Source organism: Gymnogyps californianus, chromosome 1 (genome assembly GCF_018139145.2).
Source record: "Gymnogyps californianus isolate 813 chromosome 1, ASM1813914v2, whole genome shotgun sequence".
In the NCBI taxonomy this organism is placed as follows: domain Eukaryota; kingdom Metazoa; phylum Chordata; class Aves; order Accipitriformes; family Cathartidae; genus Gymnogyps; species Gymnogyps californianus.
In genome coordinates, this window is record NC_059471.1 from 70553676 (window position 1) to 70564914 (window position 11239).

The 11239-nt window shown below is 45.0% G+C and overlaps 1 protein-coding gene across 1 annotated transcript in view; it reads right to left on the reverse strand.

Moving 5' to 3' along the window:
- The window catches only part of SLC9A2 (solute carrier family 9 member A2), a 35475-nt gene extending 24828 nt beyond the window's left edge, over positions 1-10647 (reverse strand). The window contains exons 1-2 of the mRNA XM_050901827.1: positions 10365-10647; positions 4296-4759 (exon numbers count right to left, since the gene is read on the reverse strand). Of these exons, the coding sequence (XP_050757784.1) occupies positions 4296-4759; positions 10365-10647 (747 nt within the window). The remainder of the gene's footprint in view (positions 1-4295; positions 4760-10364) is intronic.
- Positions 10648-11239: the final 592 nt, after the last annotated feature.

The window sequence follows — 11239 nt, forward strand, 5'->3', positions numbered from 1 at the left end:
CAACAATATAGGTGTTTGAATAGTGACTGGGAGGGATCTGTCATGTTTGCAGTCTTGTTCTCTCTCACATGACAGAAAGTAAGTTGTTCAGCTCTTCTTGGCCAAAATTTGATAGGTCTTACAGAGGTAAAAGTTCTCACTATAGACTAATGCAAAGACATGGCCTATTATGGGTCTTTTGGGCTAAGTGAAAGGAAAGAACTGAAAAAGAAAAGAAAAAAATATATTCCAGAGCAAGCACGAAAAAAGAAGGTTAAATGAAACTTAGCATGGTCACCAGTAATTTTCATTACAAAGCAACAAACAGGACAAGAGCAGGAGCATGAACTATTTATTTGATAACAATGATGCCCTCAGGATGAGTCCACCTGGGAGAAGTGTCTTTTTTCACCTGGACAAACCCCTTCTGCTCCGAGGCAGACTCCCAGCCTTTTTGCCCTGTTCCTTGTTAACTATGTCCTGTGCAGGACAGGAAAATAATGTCACAGGCTCCACTGGTTTTCCACCTGTTTTGATTTGCAGACCTTACAGATTTGCATGAGGAGAAGTACACCAGAATTAAGCCTATTGACAATAGGTGTGCCTTTGTTAGTCACTTTACAAGGGCCTCTCAGTCCACAGACTCCCAGGACTCCATGAATCACAGACTGAAGAAAAAATACTGTTGACTTGTGTTCTCTGCAAGGAGATGAGTTTCCCTGAGTCACTTGTTAAAACTTGGGACTACCCCAGAGTTGTGTTACTCTTCAAGACACCTACAGAATTTGACCTGGCAGAATACTCCCTTGGTATGTATTAGGGAAGATGACTATTTTCTTTAATTGGAATTTTAAATAGCCTTTTCTATATTTTAAAAAGTAACTATATAAGTATATATAAGGCAAGTCTCCAAAGTAAGGCCAATGAGAGCTGCTTGTAAAGAAGCATATAATTTTGATCTACGCAAGCAATAGCCTTTCCATAACATCACCTCATCCTCACAGCGAAGTACTCGCCCTGCAAACAGAATGGAGCCTGTTGTTTCCACATATAGACATCCCCATAAATCTCAAGTCTGTTGCTGTAAGTTATTTGAAAGAAGAAAAGCAATGTTCTCCTTTGTACCCCAGATCAAAATCAGACTGCTGTGGTAGAAGCAGCAGCTAGGACTATGGAACGTCATAAACGTGATTTTAATCTCATTCTTATTGTTCTTTATTTACACTGCTGTAAATGAGATCAAAATCAGGTTCACTTTCCTTTTACTCTACAGCAGTTCAGTTTTACAGCTCTCTCTAAAATTTCAGGTGAGTTAAACATCATCAACTCTGGTCACATTTTGTAATGCATTTGGTATGAGAACGGGGATTTTTTCCAAGTTCAAGATTTGCATTTACTCAACATCCTTCAGCTGAACTCGCTGAAGGTTACACCAAGGAATATTAGTCACCAATCACTTTTTAATCTTGTCTCAGAGCACCTCTGCTTTTCCTAGACACTAATTGCTTATTTTCATCCATTCTCAGTTATTAGTTTTTAATTCTGAAATTACTTTAAAGCACTCTAAAATAATGTTTTCAGCAGAGGCAGAATACAAAGCACTGCTGTAATGTTTTCTAACATGGGAATAATATTATTGTAATGACACTGGCTCCTTCTTTGCGATTTTAAGCCCAGAATTGGAATTTGAACTGCTAACACTCAACTTCAGCTATGATCTTGCCATTTAATATCACTGTGCTAGTTATCACTGACCCAGTCTTTTGGTAAAGTACCAACTCTGAACAAGAAGCCAACTGGCAAACATTGTCCTCAGGAAATTCAAGCTCCAAAATTCCATCAGTGGGGAAAAAGGACCATCCAAATGCACAGGCACATCGCAAAAACTATCATGAGGCATGAAAGACCACCTGAGAAAGGCAGCAGAGCTGAGATCCTGAGAAAGCACACCTCACTTTGTATCTAAAATGAAGGTGTGGTAGCACGTTTTATGAAAAGTGAAAGCATAGATGACACAGCTATCCTAATGAAAGTTTTTATTAGGAGCAGCCAGGCAGTGCAAGCGGGAGAGCCAGAAGAAGGGCTTGAAGTATTTAGAAAGCATGTTTACTAAAACCATGCTGTTCTGCACTGCCCATCTGTATAGCCCCTGAGTTTTTTGATACTGTTGTGGCCGTAGGAATTAGGCAGCTTCTGCAGACGGCCAGCCTGCGTCCAACTCCCCTCCTGCTTCGTCCCCACATCCCACCGGAGGCACCTGCCAGGACAGATGGGACTCAAGGGCTCCAGCAGACAAAAGCTGAAAGGTGCTGATCTTGGCCTGCTAGCTGGTTTTATCAGCTCTCCCGCTAACACAACAAGGGCAGAGGAAGAGAGAGTATTTACAAAACATCATCTCCTTTGAGCGGATAGCTGCATAACCCCAGCAGCACCACAGTGAGGACTGGTCCGGCAGCTCCGCTATAGACAGGGGAGGCAAGGTCCTCTAATGGCACCCCACAGGGGATCTGTGTGACGGCCTGGGTCATGTTTTAAGTATAATCACATGATTGCAGGTGTGCAAAATCATAACAAGGAACCATTAGCAGACCAATGCTTAGCATGTGGAAACCACTTGACCTCCTGCCAAGTGCTACCTTTAAGCGATAGCTGGGAAGTAAGACCGAAGGTACTCTAAATTCCTTTCACTCCTTCATGAATATATGTATGGCCAGTGCATATGCTGGGCTGGCGCTACAGACTCCTCAGAGTATCTACCCTGTGTTAGGGCATCTGGGCAGGCATGCTGTGAGAAAGGACTACCTCCAAAGAAGGCAATAATGACGCCTACAGGAAAGCCATGCATCACGGTTATTAAATTTCCATGCCAGCACCTATAAAAATGGTGTTTTGGAGTAATTTGCCATTGGGCAATGGCACGCTTGAATACTTCCGTCATCAGGATGCAGTGTTTGCCTAGCAAATCTTGCTGGATTAACTGCTGCTCCAGTGGAAAGGTGATTGATTTTGTGATTGATTGGAAAAAGTGATTTTGCTTGGAAAAATCCACCAAAAAAAAAGTTTTACATTAACATAAAAACAGACCTTTTTCCCCCAGAAATACTTGTATGAAAAGAATTCCACTGCACGAGTGGCCATTAAGAGTGAATAGAGACAGAAACAGCCGCAACTGAACTGCTAAGCCTTTTGAAACTCAGTATTTACACCCACTTATTTTCAGGACTGGCTTAAGTACCAGTTTAGTAATGGCAGGCAGTTTCAGCTGTAAGCTAATAAGAAAAGCTAGGCTTTAAGGCAAGCTCATAAGAGAGGATGCAATTCAGCTGGCTGGGTAGCAACAGAATCAGGTAAAGCATGAAGCATAAGTGAAAAAAAACCCAGTACTCCCACGGACACACAAGAAATGATCAGTACCAAGGCTAAGATTAACTGATGAGATATACATGTTTAAGCAGGTGAGGCAAAGTCCTAGAAAAGGGGAAAACTGAAGGACAATTGTGCATAGAATGGGACAGGAATAAGAAGCCAGTGACAGAGACAGGGAAGGTGCGGATCCAGTTCATGTATCTTTCTGATCCTTCTCGCATATGAAAAACTGGACCTCCATGTCTCACAAAACCAAAAGCATGCCAGGACATGGTTGGCATAGGCAGGATTTCAGGTAAGGCACAGATAAATGGGAGTAATATCCCAGACATGGTGTCATCAGGTACAAATGAGGGGCATTGGGGGTATCAATGGAATTTGCAGATTGCTGTCCTCAGGTCAACACCACAAACCCAGTTCAGCTAGTTAATGATTAGAAATTACTGCCTCCAGATGGCTGTCCTATCTCATCGGTAGCCTGGGAGAAATGTATCAGTGGTCTCAGGGCAGTTCCAACTGGATGGGCACATGCAAAAGGCTAGCATCAACCGGGTCCTGCGCCATCCCAATGATTTGCCCATTCTCCCTGTGAACAGGCTGGGACACCCCACGTTGGCCCTTCTCCCTCTCCTGTCCCATGACATTTCTGCAGGTGAGGAAAACTTTCAGTTTCAGATTACAGAAGTAACAGAATTCAAAGATACAGAAACTAAAGAGATCAGGTCGTAAAATCCCTGGAGCAAATATGCTACCATTACACATTACTCTGGTGTAGTAAGACTACTGTAGTTTCTAAATCTGAAGTTCAGAGAATCACATAAACACATGAGCACTCCTTGACTTCCATCTATTCGCAAACTGTAATAACCAGATACAAAGAGATATAATGGAGTGGCATGCAAACAATCATTTATCGTTTTTATCCACTAATCATTTATCAAGTAACTTACCACAGTTATAGCATCATTCAGCAAAGACTCTCCAAACACCAGAATGTAAAGCTGCTCATTGACATGAATATTTTCAAAAACGGCTAACACCGCCACAGGATCCACAGCTGAAATGAGGCTGCCAAAGAGCAAATTCTGCAGCAATGTGATATCAGTCAAACCAAATGCACTGATCTGGCAAATTCCATAAAGTGAAATTCCAATGCCGATGGCATTCCAGAGCGTGCCCACCACGGCATACCAGAATATGGTACCAAAGTTCTCAAAGAAAAGACGAGTTGGCATAAAATATCCAGCATCGAGTACAATGGGTGGTAAAAGATACAAGAAAAAAACATCACTGTTCATTACAGGTGGGGACTTCTCCTCTGCTCCAAAAATAATCCCACCGAGAAGCAATCCAACCAGAATAAGGAGACAGCTTTCAGGTACAATTGAGGGCAACTTGTGATAGAGATGAAAGCCTTCAAAAGAAATTCAAACACAAGAAAGTGAAATGGTTATTTGCACAGAATACAAAAGATTATTCTGGATTCTGTTATCTTAGTTTCTATAGTAAACAAACAGCAATCGCAGGGCAATTTCATTTTCATTGCAAAGACTGAACTGGACCACCACAACAGGTCAAGGCAAATCTGTCAGCTAGGGTAGTTAGTTAATTCAGTTAATTTGGTGGAGAGACAATTTAATAGCTAGACGTTCCAGTTAATGGCTAGGCTGGCTGGAGCAACTGTGTGCAAAGGATCTGTTTGTGAAGCTGTGGGGTTTTTTGTAATGTGGAATCCTCCAGAAACACAGTCCAAACACTTTTCTAGGGCAAATTACACCTAGATAGAGAAAAAGAAATCATACTAACCACCCCTTCCTCGATGCACAGCTTCACAAAGGAGTTTAAGGAGTACATTCATTTCATTTTTAGAAGTCTTTTAAGAGTCTCAGAGCTAGGGAGGGGAACTAGCACATGTGACCTGCACCCAGTCACCCATGGTCACTTCCCCAGCCACCATGAGGAAGCATTTACAGACACAATTATTCTTTTAATTTTAGCAGAGCCTGTGAAATTAATTTCACAAGAAGCAACATGTTTTCCATGAAGTGACAATAAGCTGTAGCCTGTATTATGACGCTCATTCCTCTGTATTATATGAATTGTGGTAGTGTCAGGACTCTCTCATAAAAATCTGTGCAAAGTACTGAAAAAATGAATAAAAAAGGGTTCTGAATGAGGACTTAATGGTTGCATGTTCCTTAGCCTACTAAAACCCTTGAAGCCATGCAGTTTTGATTTAAACATTCCCATTGCTTGTAGAAGTTGGCTGTTTTAAGGATAATTTTGGTAATGAATGGGAAAAGTTTTGAAGGAACTTACTCTGGCCAATCTAATGGAACAATCAACCTTATGCACCAAGGTCACATTCCAGGTCCTGGCGATGCCAATCTTTTCCAGGCTCCTCCTTATCTATATTTGGCCCACATAATTATATAGAAAACTATCCACACCCACAAGATCCCACAATTCCTGCCTAACTAAAAAGCATTTAAATTATTTTAAATGAGAGCTGCACGGAAACACTGGGTGTGGTAATAACGGGCGTCTATTTCAGTAAAACTATTTCAGTGAAAATCACACCTGTAGTCGAAACAGTTAAACTAGTGCAAGCTTGGTATAGTTCACATTCAGTTTCCCAATTTCAGGCTTCTGTATCTTGTAACACCTATTTTGTTAATTCTCCTTTCATCATGGATTTTTTCCAGGTAAAAGAAAGCCTGAACTTATAATTAGGAAAAACAAATGGTTAAGAAGGACCAAGGGGAAAGGTGTTTTAATCTATAGATTTTTTACTTATATATTCTATAACTATTAAAGCTATTTTTAAAAGTAAGCAGCTCAAGCTGCATTTTTTTCCTTTCTGGATGAACACAGACTGCTTTTTAATATTTAGAAACACAGCCTATGTGACTCGTTAGAAGGACTGCCAAATTCACTGTCGTTCTTTGAAACCGGAATCACCAATATCCTATATTGGCAGAACAGGTAATGACCCTGGAAACACAAGAATTTGCGGTTGGAGACTTGACTCTTCACCTTTCAGCCACTTCCACATAAACATTTTATGGTTTGTCTTAGTTCTGCAGTGGCAGGACGCCAAAATTTCCAATACAGTGATTGAAGTTTCCCCTGAGTAAGTAGATTTTGCTAAAAGAAAAGGTTTTTTAAGCTCTTCAAAAGTATCTTAAATCATTTTCTTCATAAAAATTGAAGAGGAGGGAATTTTTGTAAATGCAGCTTTTAATGAAAACAAAAAACATCCCAACCAGTTGTAATGCAATGGCAATGAAATGTCTATTGTGAATATAAGAACAAAAATCTTTTTCTTTTCTTCTTTACAAGTCACTCTTTGGCAAGTTCATACCCTCTCAGAGCTTTTGGGACTGCACCTCATCCTTAAAGGTAATGGAAAGTTAAATGTGCTTTTTATCCATGTAAACAGCATCAAAACTCCTGAAAGACTGCCTGCCTCCATGCAAAGCATTCACAGGTGATCAGGGACAGGCTGTGGTTCCCCATTTAAGGGCAGAGAGCTAGGATTTAGAATCCAGTGCACATCAAGCCAGGCGCAGGTGCCCTGCAGGATGAGGGACATCGTCCCTGCTCTGACGGATCCACAGCCACGTGCTCAGGAGCGCCCTGGGAGCAGACCCCCTGCAGTACATGAATACTCAGACTTTTATGCTGAACCCAGGACTACAGCTCCTTTCTCCTCCTCTGACCCTGTTCTTGGGCTCCTGACTATGCAGCGACCCAGCTTCAACAGCGTGGAAGATGTTTACCCTCAGGCCTTTGGGCAGCAGGACATGTGCCTAAAGTGCAAGTTCAGTATTCTTCAAGCTAAAAGTCCTTAGAGTCCTGGTTGCCTACTTCTTGGGTGAAATCCAGTGCTCTCTGATGCTGGAAATGCCACTGAGATGTGTACTTCTGATTATACGTGAGTTTTGCAAGGGCCCTCTGAACAGCTTAAAGCCTTTTTCAGGAGAGAAGTGTTGGAAGGATATCAGATCAGTTCCCAGAAGAAACACTTCTAATCATGCATTTGTGATTAAACATAGAAGTAATCGGAATCTGGATCAGTTAGACAACCTTTTGTAGGTTTAGGAGCATAAGAATTAAGCAAAACTGGGAGGTAAGTAGACTAGTCTCACTGCCTAGAGACTGCAGCATACTTCGGATGCACTGCATCCCACCTAATGTACTCATGGAGTCCATCAGCATGTGAGTAACATACCTTCTATATGGTATCACCATACAAGACAATAAATAAGTAGAGGTAGCCAGAAAATAACAATTCTGTTCAAGGCAATTTCTTAGATATCAAAATGTGCCCTCGTTCTACGCTGGAATAAAAAGCACCATGCTTCTAATGTCTTTGTGAAAATGTACCTTGTCAAAATGTTCAAGTTCTGCTTGACAACTTCATGTTTTCCATTCTTATGCTGTCTTTCTTGCTCCCTCTAAACCTAGCCTACAACGACACAATCACAGCCAGGATCTGAGAAACCTTTCAGGTAAATCCCCTATAAAAATTAGCAAATGCTGGAACATTTCAGCTCCAGGGAAACTTCACTTCTGCGAAAACACATTTGTTCAAAAAGACTCATCAGGTGATAAGCAGGTGCTGCAACAGAGTTTTCTTTGGGATCCTTCACACACTGTGCGAGCTGTTATTAAAGGCGACCCTATCTTCTAAGCAACTTGAGCTGAAAAGACCTTAGGGCTCCCTTCACAAAGGTTTGCTACTCGGCAGTGCCAAGCGTAAGCATTCAGTGCCTAGCCCCAGAAAGGAATTTGCGATGCCAGATGGAGCACCGAAGTTTCCTGGGCAGTGCGTGACTCTCGAGGCGGATTTCACGCTGCCTGGCATGACAGGGGCGAGATGCCTGTGCTGCCCGGCAGGAAATGCTGGGGAGAGGAATGCTCCGGAGAGCCTCCTCTCTCACAGGGCCGCTCTTGGGGCTACAGGCAGCGAGACGGGCTGGAAAAGCCCTCTCCATCCCTTTGCACTGAGACACATGGCCCACTCTTAGTAACACAGTAGGACGTGGCAGAGCCGACACTTCTGTATCTCGGTGGTTAGAGAACTGCCCATCGGGGCTACCTTCAATATAAAAGAAGGCACAAGCGAGTGAAAAATTGATGCTGCGGGAAGTGACTTAGGAGTGATGGGAGTCTGTCCTGGGAAGGTTTACCTGATGCACTCGTTGGATAAGGAAGCACAGACAGAGCGCCAGGAGCAAGAACTGGATGTTCCTAATTCCAGTCCCAGAGTCAGGGTGCCTGCAGATAGGTGTGGTGAAGCTGCGCACTGCCACACCTAGGGCCTCTCCTGGATCCAGCCCTCGTTGCTTATCGCACGCACACTTGTAACAGCAGGGGTAATGCCCTAGATTTGCCACACTAGCTTTTGTTCGGTATAACTGAAGGGATTTAAAAATTATATGTATTTTTCCTCATCTATGCCATTTTGCTTGTTTACTGTACTGGAGTCAGATTGGAAAATTAGTCTTTTTTTTTGTTTTTACTTTTTAGATGCCTATGCACTGGCAAAATATCATGACAGTCAGAATGTACAGTCCTACAGAAATTATAAATTATTGTGTATGTATGTGTGTTTACATGTTTCAAATGGCTTCCCTTTAATTTTTAATAAAACAGAAACTTTTTCACTAGTCTTAGCCCATTCAAGAGTTCTTGCTGTATCTGAACTCAGAAGCCAGAGCAATTTTACAATACTCAACCAGCTGAGGTAAGTTCTTTACCAAACTCCATACTTTCTGGCTATTACAGTTCATGATATACTTGAGTGTATCATATTTGAACTCCGTCCTGATTCTGCAAACACCTAAATACATACTCAAGACTAAGCATGCATCTTTAATGCATTAAGGTACATGCATCAAGGTACATGCATACTTAATGGATGCAACATACAATATTTCTGCAGAAAGTAATCAAGCCATAGCAATTTGCTTGGATAGAGGATCAGGCCCCCAACTACAATGCTAGCTGTGGCAGGAGGTGAGTACAAATTTTTGGTTTTGCAGAATCCTAACTACCTGATCACTAACCAGAATGTGACACCGTCTATTTAAATGTCCCAAGCATAAGTCAAAGTTTTAAGTTTTATCAAGATGTTTTCTCAAAATGGGTATGATCATAGTTTTTCTTGAAATCTGAGCTGCAAAATCAGACTTCTGAATCAAACAACTGGAGTATGAGTAAACCTTCTTTTTGTTCCCATGGCTTTATTCCTTACATTATCTTCTAGTTAAGAAGATACAAAGTTCATCATTTGCAGAGGTTTACTGATTTTTAAATGGCTCTCTAGTACACCTTTATCTGATATTCTTTAGATTATAATACTGTACTCATTTTTCTGTTTGGGACATAGAAAGCTAATTAAAAGCATTTTATAGATATATATATATAAAAAAGCTGCACAAAACACAGTGAAACTATGCAATACAAATATTTTCCACATGAGGGAAGAGGTGGCCTTTCTTACTCATTCAGTGCTGTCTCTTTTTCTTTCTCGGGACATAAGTGAATGGTGGAAAGTACAACGAGGAGGCTTACTCTACCCTCATAAATATTTGCTTTCCATCGATCCGTTGTTCTGTTTTGAAACTGTCATGATACCCGGCGTTATTTTAAGAAAAAGAAGATGGTGCTCAAATGACAGTCGGGCGATCAAGGAAAAGCCAGTGGCGCACTGGGTGAACCCTGGGTTTTACGGTCCTCGTAGCCCGGGGTTAACGCGTTGCTGCAGAGGGCTGCAGGTAATCCCTTTTCTCCTCCGCACCTTTGCTAACCGAGAAAACCCCACCTTCTGCCAGCCAAATCACGGCCGGGCATCCCGCCCCGCGAAGGAGCATCGGCCTCCGGCCGCCCCCGCGCCCGCGCCCCCCGCCGCCGGGCACGGACCGCCCCAGCCCGGCTGCCCGCGGCGGGCCCGAGGGGCGGGCGGCCCGGGAGGGCAGAGGGAGGGAGGGTCGCCCGACGGCCCCGCTCACCGATCTTGGCGAGGGAGGCCAGCAGGATCCAGAGGGTGATCTCGAAGGGGATTTGCACGTGGGGGTAGTCCAGGGTGAAGACGTGGAGCCGCGTCTCCTCGAAAGCGGTGCCGCTGGGGCTCGGCGGGGTGCCGGTGCCCATCGCCGAGGCGCCGGGCAGCTGGCTCTCCGAGGTGGCCCGCGCCTCCGCCGCCCCGGCCGCCAGCACCGCCACCGCCGGCACCAGCACCAGCACCGGCAGCAGAGGCGCGGCAGGGCGCGGGGGGCCGCCGCGGCTGCCCATGGCGTCCCCGCTCCCGGCCCGGCGTGCCGCTGCCCTACGGCCCCGCGCCCGCCGCCGCCGCCACCATCCCGCCGCCGCGGGCACCTGCCGCCGCCGCGGCCACGCCGGCTCCGCCTCCTCCCCGGTGACTGGGCGAGTCCCGGCCCGGCGCCACCGGCCGGCCGCGGCGCCCCGCTCCCCCCGGGCCGCCCCCGGGGCCGCCCCCGCGGGGCAAAGCCGCGGGCTGGCCCCGCCGCAGCCGGCCGCCGCCCCCGGGCCGCCCCCGGGCCCGAGCGGCCGCCCGGCCGCTGTCAGACGCCGCGGGAGCGCCGGGGCAGGGGCCGGGTCCCAGCCGCCGGCAGGTGCTCAGGCTGGGTGCGGGCCAGCCTGCCACCGGCGTGCCGTGCTCCGGCGTGAGAGGGTGCTCAGGCACCCAGGCGCCGGTTCCCACCCCCCAGTCCACGCTGAGATGCACGGGCCTGCAAAGGTATAGACAGGGCCGGGGCGTATTCCTTCAGCTGTAAATTACTTTAAAAGACATTTGTATGCAGTCATATAAGTACACATACATGGATGTATAAACTAATTTAGAGAGTTAACGTGCTCTGTATGG